General features: G+C 41.9%; 2 protein-coding genes across 3 annotated transcripts; both read right to left on the bottom strand.

The window, feature by feature from the left end:
- Nucleotides 1-9,698: 9,698 nt before the first annotated feature.
- On the bottom strand, nucleotides 9,699-12,422 carry LOC117488862 (probable G-protein coupled receptor 148). 2 transcript variants are annotated; one of them, XM_034138010.1, is made up of 2 exons: nucleotides 11,989-12,422; nucleotides 9,699-11,284 (listed from the first exon to the last, which is right to left on the bottom strand). In XM_034138010.1, exon 2 carries the CDS (start codon nucleotides 11,209-11,211, stop codon nucleotides 10,255-10,257), a length of 957 nt encoding a protein of 318 aa, XP_033993901.1. In that variant the 5' UTR covers nucleotides 11,212-11,284; nucleotides 11,989-12,422; the 3' UTR covers nucleotides 9,699-10,254. The 2 variants fall into 2 exon arrangements, with proteins under 2 accessions (XP_033993901.1, XP_033993902.1); XM_034138011.1 differs by having other exon boundaries at nucleotides 9,699-11,281; nucleotides 11,989-12,098.
- A 212-nt stretch (nucleotides 12,423-12,634) lies between these two features.
- Nucleotides 12,635-15,578, bottom strand: mterf4 (mitochondrial transcription termination factor 4). The gene is made up of 4 exons (XM_034138009.1): nucleotides 15,458-15,578; nucleotides 14,609-15,047; nucleotides 14,306-14,490; nucleotides 12,635-13,141 (listed from the first exon to the last, which is right to left on the bottom strand). The coding sequence occupies exons 1-4, from the start codon at nucleotides 15,482-15,484 to the stop codon at nucleotides 12,740-12,742; spliced, it is 1,053 nt and encodes a 350-aa protein (XP_033993900.1). The 5' UTR covers nucleotides 15,485-15,578; the 3' UTR covers nucleotides 12,635-12,739.
- Nucleotides 15,579-15,744: the final 166 nt, after the last annotated feature.

Genomic DNA, 15,744 nt, shown 5'->3' with positions numbered 1-15,744 from the left:
TGTTATGCTGCAAAAGGTGAGCATATCTCCGTGTTTTGCTACCTAAAGCTACGTCGTGTGATGTCTGTATTTGCTTCCCCTGTCGCGAGTTCTGATCGCTCAGTGATGATACTTATATTTCTAGAATCTGGAATCTCAGCTTGTTAGCACAGTTTATGCTGTAGAAACTGTTGGAGCAGAACACCTCTGCTACGCGCCGTTCGTTGGATGAGGCTGGATCTCTATTAAATTAAGAAAGGAATTGAAAACACCGGAATCAAAGTTATAACAAATTATCTGAGTTTACTTCTAGTAGGAAACCAAACACATATACAAGTTATACAGAGTACTCGAGCACTCCGGACTTTCAGGTTTGTGATGCGATGCAGATAAATGTGTCAGGACCATCCACTCATCAAACCAAAAAGAAATTGGACTTCAGGTTTGTGATGCGATGCGGACACAGATATCAGGACCAACAAACTCACCAAACCAAAAAGCATTTTTACACTCAAAAACATCAGTATTCATATCTATTTTTGGGGCGGAGATTTGTCGACTCTTCCTTCCCATTTTCCTCCCAAGCGAATTAGAGAGCCCCTGGGGAGGAGCTGTTTAAACTGCTCACCTCCCCCAAGTGTCCTGATTGGCTGGATTCGCTTCTGGTCGAGGTCAATCAGAGTTCCGAACAGAGAGTGAGATCCTAAATTTCACCAGGTCAAAAGTCAACGTTTATCTCCACCTTATCTACACCACATTCCCTTCCTATGAGTTCTTCACCTATTTAACGATGTCTTTAACGACTTAAAAACAGCATCTGGCTTTTAGGGGTGATACAGGCAAGGTTGGTGTGTGACACAGAATCTCTGGGTCAGTGAGTTTGAAAGTGAGAATAACATTCCTATTTGGTGATTATCAAAACCCGTTTGTGATTACCTAAAACAGTTCAAATTATACATGTTTACTTCAATACAGTGTAGAATCATATCTTTTTACTTCAAAACTATGTCCAGGACAAGGTGTTTGAAAGTTTTGGAAGATTCATAGCTAACCACACTGAAGTTATGGAGGTATTGATCAGTCTTCTCATATTTTTAAGCCTCAATTTGTCCTCCCCCCCCTCTAACATCACCAGAAGTCATAATTTAGGGGTCTTTTCTCAAAAAAAATGCCCCCTAGTATTGTGTGATCACCATTTCCACAGCCCCACCTAAAATATTTTCCACCAGCCGCCACTGTATATATGCTATATATGCTCTGAAGGTTCCACTTCCTGCCTGCCCGACCTTACGTTACGGCTGCGTCGCGACAAAAATAGGATTCGATCCTAATTTTAGAGGAGCCCTGCGCTGAGCCGCTTCTGAGACGCTTCTGAGCCGTAACGCGCCGCGTGTGGTGGAATAGCACCCATTGATTAGAGTGGCCGCGATCGCCGTGAGCACCGCGGCGCAGCCGTAACGCAGCCGTAACGCGCCCGTAACGCGCCGCAGACGAACCCGGTGGAATCTAGGGGTAAGGGCTGTCTTTTGCTTTCAGCTGTCAGATTGTAAACAAAGTCACGTGACTGGGGGCAGATGACAGCGCTGACAACAAGGTGTGTTTTATCGCAGCGAGACGCTACAATACTAATTGTGGGCTTATCATGTTGATTCGGCCACAACAGAAAGCCTCTTGCTCTCTCCAGAGGGGCAGCAGGTCAGCCAAAAAGGGCAAAAGGGCCGTTGCCCGGGCAGCACGTCCCTGCGTCTAAATATAGGTATAACCAGGGCCGTCCCTGGCCAACTTGGGGCCCCAAGCGACTTTGGGAGTCCCAGCAGCTTCTACTGAAGCCAGTCCCCAACTCCGGGGACTTCCGGCCGGGGACTCCGGGTGGCAGTATACGCTGTGAAGTTGTTTGCGGCCTGCCAGTAAACCCAAAGCAGAAGAAGACGAAGTGACGTCAGCGGCTCATTTGCGTAATCTTCCCTCAGGGAATTTATGTGTGAACGCGATCTGTACTAAATGCCCTGAGCCGCGTTCACACCAAGTACTTTCCTGTACTTAGTTCCAGCACTAAGAGCCCCGGCGCTTTTAAACCCAGGGCACTTAGTACAGATCGCGTTCACACCGGAGTACTTTTCCCTGAGGGAAGATTACGCAAATGAGCCGCTGACGTCACTTCTTCTTCTTCTGCTTTGGCTTTACTGGCAGGCCACAAACCACTTCACGGCGAGTACAGTAGGTGGCGGTATGCACCTTAAAGTTGTTTGCAATCCGCTGCAAAACAAGAGAAGAAGAAGAAGAAAAACTTCCCGCGTATACTGCGACGCCCACCCACTCGCTGTACATTAGGCGTCTGTTGTTTACCTTCCGACCTCAGACATGATGGAGATGGAGTCGACTGAAGTTGTGCTGTTTGTGCTCATGTTATACAGCTTTGTAACTGAGTTAATGCAGCCTGAGCAACTTGCGTACAATAACAAAACAAGCCGAGCACGAGTGGTGGTGGAGAACGCTTTTGGCAGACTGAAGGGCAGGTGGCGGTGCTTGATGAAAAGAAACGACTGCAAGATGGACAAGATCAAAATCCAGGTGGCAGCATGTTGCATATTACATAACCTTTGTGAAAGTAATGAGTACAGGGACGAATGGACTGCCTTACCGGCGACCCAGCTTTATGAGGCATCTGAACAGCGTGTAAATTGTAAACATTTTGACAATAAAGCTGATCTTTTGTACAGTGCTTTTGTTTCTCTTTTATTTTCCAGTCAAGACAGGCAACATTACAATAGTGTACAGTGTGGCAATATAATAACAATAAACTGTGCCAGGTGTGTTGTATGCACAGTAAATAGGCTCAGCAGCAAACCCACCGTTATTATTTATCTTCCTGAGACCCACTGCATCCGTCTGCCATAAACACTATGGAAACATACATGTTAGTTTCGGCCCATAGTGGACTCCATTTTGTGTTGTGTAAAATGGGGGGGGGAATTAAAAGTTTGCAAATCCCCATGTCCTCCTCAGAGGACAATCATAAAAACATTTAGTTTTAGGTCAAATAATATTTAAAATGATATAAATTATCATATTTGTGTATGTGCCCCTGCCATTCCTCCACAAGGTTGCAACATTGATGATAAATAAATGACAAACAAAGCTTTGCCAGTTTATAACCGATGAAACATGATGGTATCAGAATAATCACTTACATGTGATGTATAGGATGCTATGGTCACTAAAGATAAAGTGTCAGGAGAAATAAGCAAGATACTGTTTAACAGTAAATAGAAGTTCACATTTTTAATGTAAATAAAATAGAAGTTGTACATGTAAATTAACATTATCAATATAAAATAAAGTGTCAGTTGTATCAAGACTATATAATAACAGTAATAACAATAATATAAAATGAACTGGTGAGCATCTTGTCCTCCGTTTCCTGGGCCTTGGTGAACAGCACCATCTGATCCCCGTGCATCGACTCTTTCACCACGGCACGCCGGTCCTCCAACGCCTGGGCGGTGTCAAAGAAATTCGCATCCCGTGTCCGCTTTCCTAAGAGGGGAAAATAAGCAAGATACAAGATCTGTTTAGTCGCCATGTAGTTTTACAACATACTAGGAATGTTTTTTTGGTATTTTCACAAATAGAATTAAGGTTTCACAAATCTGAAACTGTGTTATAAAGAATCTTTTGACTCTCTGGGATAATCCAGTCCAGATTTGATGAGTCTAGGTATAGTGGTTTTAGATCAGGACCTGGTCTAATGTGGTCTACATGTAAAAAAAGCACTGAAATCTCCCTTTTTTGTATTTTCACAAATAGAATTAAAGGTTTCACAAATCTGAAACTGTGTTATAAAGAATGTTTAGCCTCTCTGGGATAATCCAGTCCAAATCAATCGGCTATGCAGCGATTTAAGAGGTTCAAACACGGAGGATTGTTCCTTTTTGAAGAGTGCTTCATGTATGCTTGAACTTTGTTTAATGTTGTTGAGGCAAGTTTTCTTACCGGAAGTCATGTGACCTCTAGCCCGGATGTTTACAATGTTTGTGAGAGAGTAAAAAGGCGCGAACGTAAATGCCGGTCTAGGCGAATACGTTTTCACGCTGTTTCATAATTGTACCAAAAAGGAAATAAACATGATTGTGAACATCAGTTCGATGCGTAACGTTCTTTCAAGACAAAGTTACAGTGTGTGTACCTTTGCGTTTGGTTGCTGGTAAGGAGGACGACCAAGCGCTGTGATCTAGAATGCAAAGCTCGCTTGTTTCCAATCCCGAGAGTTGTCCATCCTCGCCTGAAACAGACGATTAGTGCCATGAGTTAGTGAAGCAAATTACAGAAACACTGCACAGTTATTCACAAGTCAAAACGTGTTCATAGCGGCCGAGAATATCTAGCTAGCTAGATGTAGCTAGCTCGGGGCCGGTGTTAGCCTATTCAGCCTAGCATGGCTAGCTTGATCTACTGAGCAAATAAAAGTACATCTGAGACCATTATTGTGCAGATTAAAACCCCAGTGCATGTAGTTGATTTTACCTTCGTCGTGGTAGTCATCGTTGGCCACTGAATCCGCCGTTTGTAGTCCTGCCTGAGTTTCTTTATTTTTAGCCGGTGGGGCTGTGCACGATTCCCAGGTCGAGTGAAAGCTACTGAACTGGCTTCAGTAGCATTCCCTGGGTCGCGTCCTCGGCGTAGATCTCCAGAAGCGCCGACACCTCCTCATCATTTCTTGATGCTTGCCATAACTGCTTTCAAAAACAAACCCAACGCTCCGTCGGTGCGTTGGGTTTGTTTGGTTTTTGTAGCGAGGAAAAACAATGGCGTCTCCACACAACATTTTCACAGTTGTACGGGCGTGGTTTGCAATTCGCCCAGTCAATCAGCACTGGGGCACTTTTCACCCACAGGAAAGTACGATCTCTCAGCAGGCTCTAAAAATGGGGGTAAAAGTTCCCGAGATTAAGTACGATTTTTGGTGTGAACGCGACATAAGGGGTACTAACGGAACTAAACGCGAAAAGTACGGTGAAAAGTACTCCGGTGTGAACGCGGCTCTGGGGTAATAAGTGCCGGGGCACTAAGTGCCGGCACTAAATACCAATAGTATGAAGCTGCAGCGTCGGAGGCTGCACTCTCAGGACCGCACTATCAGGACCGCACTCCCAGGACCCTAGTTGTTTTGCAACATCGCCACCTAGCGGATTGGATGACCGCAAAAGTAGACATTGTAATGCTTGTTATTAACCATCTAAAAATGCATGAAAATCGCAAAAGTAGACATTTACATGCATGAAAATATGTTTTTATTATTATTATTATATTTATTATTGTTTATTTTATTTATTTTTTACAACAACAATTTGTTGTTAATATCAAATGTATTTTGTATGTCAGATGTAAAAAGATAGTCTTTTATATTTGTCTTATCAAATTTGACATACAACGTAAATATATATATATATTGTAGTAATAATGATATCATCTATTTATAATTGTAAATGTATATTGTATGTAGACATACATTTATTATATATATTTTTTTATTGTATTACACGTTCAAAATGAATCAAATCAAATGTGTCTTTGAAGAGGTGCTAGATTACTGAAAAACAACTGTTAGTGTGTTTATGCACCAGGCTGCAAAAGATAAACATGCAATTTGACCGAGAGGCATTTCAGTGCAGAATACATTTATTGGGCACAATTTCCACACTGTGGATTCTTCAATCTGCTGTTGGTCTGCTGTTGACCACCTTCTCCTGGGAGATATCCATTCTAGCACTCTGTCGTGGCACTCTGAACACTGGCTGAAGGGTTCCCTCGAGCAAGCTTCTGGCCTCCAGAGTCCAGAAGGCAAACCTTTGGCCATGCCTTTGAAACAATAAGAACAAGATGTAATCTAAAGTATTGCATAGGGAAAGGCTAAGGCATTGGTGCCCAATTGATATGCATTAATAATCTCAACAGATATTGCCATCCAGAGTCTTACAGCTCTTGTTACTGATGGTCTACTGATCTGTAGACGGTTAACCTAATATAACTAACAGATGTTCTATTGACATGCTACTGAGTTTGTTGAGAGATTGTAGATAATCTACAAGTGACCCTCAAAATAAAGTGTTACTGAAATTAAAACACACATATTGTTAAGGGCTTTCATACCCTTGTATTTCAAAACGCTCCATGAGAATAATAATAACTGACTAAAACACCTCATGCAATATTGCAAAACATGTCAGAATTATGAGACTGTCTGATAAACAGTAAACAGGCAGTCAGCACAGTTAAGATTATTTACAATGAATTCAAATAGTAATACAATGACTATTAAAGAAGCATTTACACTGAAGACAGAACTTAGGCTACTGCTGATTTAATGTAGCGGACAGACAGATCATATTGACATGCTTGTGTCATCCTTTGAAGTTTAATTAATTAGCTGACTATAATTAATGATCAGAGTTCGGAAGTTTACTTTTTTTAAATGTAGTAGGTTACAGATGACTAATTACCCTGTTAAAAATGTAATAAGTAATGTAACTGACTATGTAACTATTTGAATTGATATTCTAATGTTAATTATGGTTATTTTATGTTTTTTGTGAGTCACTTTGGATAAAAGCCTCTGCTAAATAACATAACCATAACATACGGTTTCATTAAACAAATAAACAAAAAGGCTAACAGTTGGTTTTGCAGCGAGTCATCATCATAGGCTAACAGATGACATTTAGCACGTGTTGCTTGTATTGCTGTCCAATTGAATACACCAGAATAGTTGTTAACTTTAAACAAACAACATGATTCACATTACTCACACTCTTACTGTAATTAGTGATTAAATCAACAATTAATGTAGGACACCTAGATGGGCTTGCCAAAATCACGCTACAGTTTCATTAAACAAATAATCAAATATGCTAACGAAACTAATGCTTTTGCTAATAATGCTTTTACCGAAAGCTATAGCTAACGAATAATTGTTTTTAGTGCCTTTAATACTGTTAGAAGCTATCATAAGCTAACAGATGTTTGTTTGTATTGCCTTAAGACTATCATAGTTAATGTTAGCTAATCACACTTCATTTCAAGACACCGGAATTGTTATTAATGTTAAACAAATAAAACTTTAAAAGCACTTCACATTACTCACACTCTCTGCATTGTCATTCATATTCAGGTCTCCTGCTCTCTAGGTGGCAGTGTCACGAAAAACTAGGGTCCTGTGAGTGCGGCCCTGTGAGTGCGGTCCTGGGAGTGCAGTCTCCGACGCTGCAGCTTCATGCTACTCCAAAATACGGCAAAGTACTTGGTGTGAACGCGCCTATTGTATCAACAACTACACACACATTTCTATCAGTATTTCTCTGTGTTGTGGTTGACATGATGATGACTGTTAGGAGTTAAAGGTCGCTACACACCAACCTGAGACCAAAGAACGCGTCCCGACTTTTACGTCCGCTACGTCGCCTGCGTCGGCTACGCCGCCCGCCTACGAACACACCGCAAAGACTTCAGTCGACGAGTGGCAATAACTTTCCTTACCAGCAGGCAGCGGTAGTGACGTGTATTCGTCATTCAAAAGAGGCAGACTATACACCGAGAGAAGAAGAACAGACTGCGTGATATAAACAAACAACAAATAGCGTCTGGGTTCCATTTTCACTCTCTCTCGTCGATCGAAAACATGTAAAGATAAAAAAGAAACTTTTGCGTCCGGGTGAGATGAAAATAAAAAAGATTAGCCGTCTGTGTGTGCCTTCTTAATCGTTTGTTTTGGTCCCTCACTTCCGCTTCGCTTCTCATGAACTGATTCGCTAAGCTGAACAGCCAATCAGAGTGATTTCTTTGGCCGACTTTCTTTGGCCAACTGTCCGAGGGAGGTGTGAAAATGTGCCGTAAAGAGACGACGGTGTGGGACACACCAACCTGAGTAGGGCGCCGCGAATGCCCGACTGCCTCTGACGGCCTCTGACTCCCAAAATCGGGTTGGTGTGTCAGGGGCTTAAGGGGAGAGGCTGAGCATCACCATGAAATGTGCAAATTTACATAAAAATGAATAAAAGGGGAAAAAATGCTCCATGTTTTTTAGGCTGTACACTTTAACTGTTATGTAAGCCAACTAGACAGACAGTTTATCACTCTTCATCCTGTACATTAGCAGATAAAAGGCATAACATACTTGAATGAATGGTAAATAAAGAATGCTGGAAATAACTGCATCTCCATTAGCCTATATGCTATGCAGAGACTGCCTTCTTCATGTCGTGAATTGCAGCTGATGTTTTAATATGGCAATTGGCAAAAGTTTGCGCTGAGAACTGCGCTGAGAACTGCGCACGAGGCCCCCTGTGCGAGGCCCCCTGCGCAATGTGAGGCCCCATGCAGCCTGCATGATCGGCCTGTAGGGAGGGACGGCCCTGGGTATAACTCAGTAAAACAAACTGACTGGAAAATCCAGATGTTGAGTGACACCGGCAATTGCTGCGGGGGCTGCAGCACCCACATCTGCGAGGCTCCACTAGCACCCGCATCCCCAAACGCAAAAACCTTCATAACACACAAGGGGACGGGTAATAACCGGAAAAGCATGACATGGGACCTTTAAGCCGGGTAAGCATCAATGTCAAGAGCAAACATGTCCATAAAAAAACTGGTTAATCAGTCAATACAGAAAATAATCAGGCATGTTGTATTATAAGAGCTATGTAATACCACTGCGATGAAAACTAATACAAATATGGCAGACAATAGCAAATGTGATTTTGATCCATCTATAGATGTAGAAAGGATGACAATGAGCACCAGGAGCAGGTGTTTAGAGGAAGTGTGAAGAGAGCCCAGTGGCTTGATATCAAATGGTTAGATGTGCTGCAGTAAGAGCAGTGACGCAGCCCAGTGGACAGACAACTGTGTTCCTCTGCTGTTGAGTTATTGTACCATTTACTGATGACTCATGAGACGGAGATAAGGCCCTGTAGCCAGGATGTCTGACTTATCACCATCCATCACACCTTCCTAAGTGAGAGAAGGAGTTTTTTTTCCCTCCTCTCTAGTTCCGGCAGTCAGTCAGGCATGTGTTAAAGGGGACATATTATGCAAAATCCTCTTTTACATGTCTTTTATACATAAACATGTGTCCCCTCTGTGTAAAGAGATTCTGAAAGTTTCAGGAAAAAAGATTCGCTCACTTTTTGTCCTGATCCATTTATATAAAAACCTGTCTGAAAATGAGCTGATCAGATTTTGGCCACTTTATGTCATAACGATTTTTTGGCTTCCGCCCCCCCACCTTATCACCTGAATCTCCTCCTAGAGCACCATTGTGTTCTTTTTAACCAAATATCTCGCAGAGGGGCGTTGGGAGTGGCTCCTTATTTTCATCTAAAGTAAAAGACAGAGAATCAGCACTTTTGAAACAGGGCTGAAACAGAGAGGTTTATGGGATGCTACAATGCATGATCTGTTTGGTATTTCGAGCCAAACACTTCAGAGACATGTTTTGTATATATCTGAGACCTATAATATATTGATGAAAAACAGTATAATAGGGGACCTTTAATGATCGTCTTGGACATCCAGTTTTAGACAAACATGACTGAGAGCAAATGGAGTTAAGTGCTTTGTTACCACAGAAGGGCCATAAAGCTGAGGCTGAGTGTCTGGTGCTACATGGCTCTCAACTACATAATGATAATAAAGAACACATTTTGGTCGCACAATTGTTTTAAAACAAGGGAGTTCAGCATTGTTTTATTTTTGATCCAAACAGCAGTAATGTCGGGTTTCCAGTGTACAATTAGTGTAGCCATAATATGTATTTTTTTAGAAGAAAAGACAAGAATTAAGAGGGTGTGCTTCAGTTAAAAGTGATGAAAACAGGGACAGGGGAACAACCAGGACTGTAGCTCATGTATTGTTTCTGTGAATGTGGCGATTTTAACAAGCTGAGGAAGAGATTATGTTCTAATTGTTTTGTTTTGTATTCTTTTATTTGACTACTGTTGTCAAAAACTTAGTTAAAATGAAGGAATTATAGTGTTTATTTGTTGATTGTTTTGAAACAGAAGACAGTTTACACCAACAATCTATATATGTTAAATTAATATAAGACATGTGGAAAAAAAGTGCTTGCTAGTCAAAATAAATAAGAAATGTAGACTCATCCTGGCTACTGTCCTTGCAGACACATATTTGTTTGTTGTGTAGGACTTGAGAAAACAGTAAATATGAATATTAAACCAAATCCATTAGAGAAATGTGAAAAATGTACAGTTGGCGATGTCTTCAGGAAACTGTGGTCTGGTCAAGTCTCCGGTGCGGGTGCAGCAGCTGCATTAAAGTTTTAGAGATCTCCCTGTACCTCAGCCCGTACAGGTATGGAGCAAACGCCCTGGGCAGCAACATGAACACAGACATATTGACAGTGCTGATCCACACACGAACATCCTGACTTATGGCTTTCTCCTGGAAAAGGAAGAGCTCCAGGGTGAAAACAAAGCCGGGGGCAAAGTAGAGCAGGAGCAGAACCCCGTGAGCTAGCAGCGTGACCCGGGCCCTGGAGAAGCGGCTGTGCCAAATACCATGCGTCCTTGTTACCATGTAGAGCTGAATGTAGCACACGAAAATGAGTAAAGCACAGATGAGTGCAGCTACGAAGAAGTAGATGTGGACCCCCTCCAAGTTATTGACCTGAAAAAAGCCGAGGGAGATGAGGGCCAGACAAAAAGCCACCTCATGGGGATTCCCCTTCTCCATCTCCATCATGATCAGCAGGGTGAAAGGGTACAGAGCCGCCAGCACCCACACCCCCACCAGTATGCGGTGGGTGCGGGCAGGTGGAAGAACATCATGATAACGGAGAGGCCAGCGAACTGCAGCGTAGGTGTCGACCACCATGAGGGTGACGGTGAGGATGGCACAGCAGTAGGTGGTGACAGTGATGGCTGTGACCAGCTCACAAACCAGCCAGGGGATTGGAACTCTCACAGCGTTACAGATGATGGTGGTCATGTTGAGGACGAGGTAGAGTATGTCTGCCGTCAGGGTGTTGGCCACCAGCAGGTAACGTGTCTCCTGACGCAAGGCTCGGGACAGGACAATGCATGACACGAGAACAGGGTTGGCTAGCAAGGTGGCAACAGTGATCACTGTGGTGGGGATGAAAAAGTACTCCAGGTGCCACTGCCGCAGACTCTCCAACCATTCCTGTGTGAGGTTGGACATGATCAATGCTGACGCCATTATCTTTTGATAGATGCAGGCACAGATGCTGTGACTGAGGGGGGGTGTGTTGACTACTTCCTCCAGCAACCTTCTGGTGATGAAAAGACCAAAAATAATATCAATGTTCAGGCAGTATAGTATAGGCATAAGTATAGAGACTATTCTATGTAAGGTTATCATTGTATGCACTACTATTAGTGGTTCACCAGATTAAGGAGTGTAAAAACTCTATTTTATGAACTTTGATCTTAAAATAATGTATTTTATTGCGTGGAAAGAGCCATCTTGTTGTATTGCTGTTGTGTTAACGCGTGCACTGCTTTGCATTAGGGAAATGAGAAGCCATAATTCAAACATGAGGACACAGTAATAGACTGCCAATTGACTTTTATGTTGCGATGGAAAACAAATGCAAATGTTGTCAACGATTCTCTCTGTGAAAAAAGAACTTTGAAAAATTACTAAGTTTACTTATATACGCAAAAAAATCATCCTGTTGTCTAAATCATCAGCTTTGTCACTTATACAATCTTAACGACTTGTTACTATGAAGAGATGGATCACTCAATAACACTGGGCCTATCTTTATTTACTTGTATATACCATGTCTTTCCTTTTTTGGCCCAACGTTGTACGTAGTTAAATACACACAAAATAATATTTTTTAATAATATAATCATGATAACCGTACCACTGCCATCCCTTGAGATAAAACAGATATTCACTTGTTCTGACAAACATTTTCAGACATACATATAAACAAATTATTGATTGAGTAAAGGTACGTTATCCTACCTGATTTCCAGACCAGAAAAACCTCTCGGTGTTGCACATCCATTGGGCTTCGCACTTCTATAAATCGATAGATGCTTTGTATGACTCCTCTCACCCGCTGGCCTTATCTGCTCCACTGTTTACCCCTACAGATAATACAAGGATGGAGAAAGCGAAAACCACTTGGCAGTCACATAGTAACAGGGTGGAGCTTTCATACTGTTAGCTGCCCCTCATACAGGCACTTTATCAGGGATTTCTACCCAGGATGTTTCATATCTCATATAGCTTAATATGATTTGAGAACCAAGTAGATTATATTGTTAAGATTCACATTAAGCATCAAGGCAATTAAGCCTGAACAATTGCTTTGTGGGGCCACTGAAGGAAAGAATATATGATAGAAAATGTTCACACACAAGAGTTGTAACTATTTTTAACATAGTCTCGTCTTTCAGCCCTAACCTCACACTGCCGTCATCTTATTTTGCAGTCTGGGGCCCCCGAGATAAACCCAAACAAATCAACTTTAAACTGCAGGGTTCAGTGGTGGGTACATTAAAAAGAGAACAAGCTATGTAACAATAACCGCAACATTGTTTTCATGTGTGTTTTAGATTAGAATTTTCTATAGTACCTAATTACAAACCCGAAGTCATCAACCTGATAAAAGGAAACATTTTATTGGTTTATGTATCATTATCAGATATATCATTTCTCTATTCATCTAACTTCCTCTTTAAATCGAGTTTCCCCCTCCCACAGTGTTCTGTCATCTCTTTCTTCTCTTCCTGTATGCACTTTTCCCACTCTCCTCATCTTCTTCATCCTCCTCTTCTTCTTCATCATCATCATCACTATCAGCTTCAATGCTCCCGTGCAGCTGCTGCTCCTCCTCCTCCTCCTGCCATTCTCTCGCCATCAGTCTCTGAAACACCTCGTACTCCTCTGCTGAACCTTTGGCAACATCCGTGAGGAAAGTGTCCAGGTCAGATTTGAGGATGCTGTCCAGTTTGGAGTTGATGATAATGGTCTGTCCCTTCTTGTCGGGGGTTTGATACAGGCCCCTGCGCTCCAGAAAACAATGTCGACAGCGCACCTCCTCCAGAGTGTAACGGAACAACCTGGACTTCACCATGTCCGCCTGTTTGACTCCCATTCGGTAGTAGACGTACTGTGGAGAGATGAGTTGATACATGCTGTTAAAATCAACAAACAGCTGTTACAAGGGGCGGCAGTCTTTATATGTATCTATGTATGTATTCAGACCTACTGTGTATAGGTCGTGTCCTGTGCATGTGTGTGTATTGTAGTGTGTACATTGTACTCAAATCAAAAGAGGAACAAGTAACTTAACAAACATATGGCTATTTGGCATAAATCTGATTATTTGCGGCTAAATTAGGTTGTAATTCCTTATATTATAGTTGTGTTTTGTTTCTGTTTTCTTGAGACTGCATCTTAATCAGGTCTCCTAGAAACAAGTTCATAATGTCAATTAGACTGACTGATTAAATACAGACTAAATTAATATGAAAGCACAACATAAGCTTTGATTTCATTCTGTAAAGACAGCGAATTCACAAACCACACTGAGATTCATTCACAGCCACTGTTGCCCAGGAGATGTGGAGTTTAATTATGACCACCAGAGGGAGTACTACATCAGTGTCCTAACTACTACTTAGATTTAGATTGAATTTTGTTCACACACAAAAAAAATATCAGATTTGGTTTTGAGCGTGCTGTTGATGGACACTATTGTCCCAGAATGCATTAAATGGATGAGCTGTCCCGCAGCTGGAAAGAAAAGTGAATTTATGGATGATGATGATGATGATGATGAAAAAGCTACAGGAACACATTGTAAAAACTATTAAAATAGGAAATCTGTGGGGTGAAAATGTTTTCCGTTTGTAAAATGTAAATGAGTGACTAACATCTGTCACGGCATTTCCTGTTGGGGCATAACAATAAAATATGTAGATTTATTGTATACTGTAGGCTACTAAGAGGAAAAGTAAATTGTCCACACAGCATGTCATTATTGTCTAGTTTGAATTATACAATCTGTGTGAACAAGGGTATTGTTTATTTTACTTCTGCAGCCTTTCATGTGATGTTTGGCCAGGTTTTGTAGAAGTCAATACATTGGCTGTTTACTATTGGACCTGTTGCCTGTCTCTATACATATTGATTTAAATGTGTCTTACAATTTATGTTCTGTTTTCATCAGAGTGAATGCAGATTTAACAGTCACTCGATTATAAGGCCCATCATAATTTGTGCAGAGCCAATGGTTATGGCTTCAAATTCTGTTTTGCCCATAAATACTGACCTGAAACTTGTACTCCAGCTGCTCCTTGTCTTCCAGTATTACGGCAGGACTATCTCTCAGGATGTCTGTGACCTGCTGGGAAGTAAACTGGCACTTCTCCTTGAGGAACAGCACCATATGTTTTACTGTCTTCACAGGCACAGTCAGGATCTGGGGGAAATGGGAGACCACTCTCTGAAGACTGCCTAATGGGAAATAAGGAAAAATAGATGTTTGATTATCTTACAAAAGCCCCCAATATGACGTATGTCAACCTAAAGCAATTCTTCAACAATGTTATGACAAAAAAGATCATGATCTCACCTTCAACTAAACCTAGTTTCCGCATGTTTCCTATGCGCTGGTGAAGGTGCAATTCGTTGATAGTGTAAAGTTCAGGGCATTTCTCCAGAATTGTTAGCACACTGGAAGGTTTGAGGCCCAAGACGAACATAACTGTGAGAGTGGACAGAGAGTGTTTGGAAGCACTTGTTCCTCTGAGTTTGGAGGTGGCATCATATATATGCTCTGCCTGGGAGTCTGTGAATCCCATATCAACCAGAGAGGGGAGGGACAGCTCTGTGACCGGCTGCCTGGACAGAGGATGGGGCTCATGGGTGTGTTGTGGTGACTGGACAGTCCCCTGGCTGGTGGAGGAACACAACAATCTGCCCCCAGCGCACAGAGGCTGGAGCTGGCATCTCCCAAACTGAAGTGGGCCGAATACAGAGTGGGTGGCATTCCTCAAAGTCCACCGAAGAACCTGTAGAAAATAAAACCATGATTATAAGTTCAAGTTTACTGTTATGTACACTAAAACGTAGTTGTATTTAAATGCAATGAAATGCATCTGGTTTGGCTCTCACACACACTATAAGCTGTTACGGTATGTCCCCGTTTTATTTCTTGTAGTAGAATTATGATGAATAGTCCGAACAGAATAATAACCCCTGTTATTGCTGTAGAGAAGATACGTAAACAGAGTATAGCTAATAAACAGGCTGTTGTCATTAGCATGTTAGCAAACATGAAGGTTATAGCTGAAATGCGTGGACTCTCAGTGCTGTCTTCCACATGGTTTATCAACGCGGCTAATTGTGTAAAAGCTTCACAAAGTAACAATATTATTTTAAGTTGCTTTAATAGAAGAATTGGGATTTGAAGCTGATTTACCTGACTCGCAGCAACTCGGGTACCCATGCTTGTCCGTCGCTTGTAAACGTCCGTCTTTAAACCTGAACAGAGGGTGGAAGACAAAGGTTCCGCTGTGCTCTGCTTGCCTGTAAATTACCGAATACACTGAGAATCAGACTTTGAATCCTTTATATTTAGACGAACGCTGACCATTCACGATTTTACCAGAAGAAATATCCGACATGTTAATCGCCTTGATGCAGAGACAAAGGGCAAGACCAGTATTTGAGCTTAAGGAGACTGAGCATTTGCTATCTGCAGTTAGA

The sequence above is a fragment of the Trematomus bernacchii genome, unplaced genomic scaffold (assembly GCF_902827165.1).
Source record: "Trematomus bernacchii unplaced genomic scaffold, fTreBer1.1, whole genome shotgun sequence".
NCBI lineage: Eukaryota > Metazoa > Chordata > Actinopteri > Perciformes > Nototheniidae > Trematomus > Trematomus bernacchii.
The sequence above is the reverse complement of the archived record's forward strand: the minus strand, read 5'-3'. Positions and strand labels throughout refer to the sequence as shown.

Coding starts and splice junctions, on each gene's coding strand:
- mterf4 (XM_034138009.1), bottom strand. CDS start 15,484: ATGGGTACCCGAGTTGCTGCGAGTCAG. Junction 14,491..14,608: donor GAAACTAGGTTTAGTTGAAG/GTGAGATCATGA, acceptor ATTTCCCATTAG/GCAGTCTTCAGAGAGTGGTC. Junction 13,142..14,305: donor AGCTGGAGTACAAGTTTCAG/GTCAGTATTTAT, acceptor ATCTCTCCACAG/TACGTCTACTACCGAATGGG.
- LOC117488862 (XM_034138010.1), bottom strand. CDS start 11,211: ATGGCGTCAGCATTGATCATGTCCAACCTCACACAGGAATGGTTGGAG.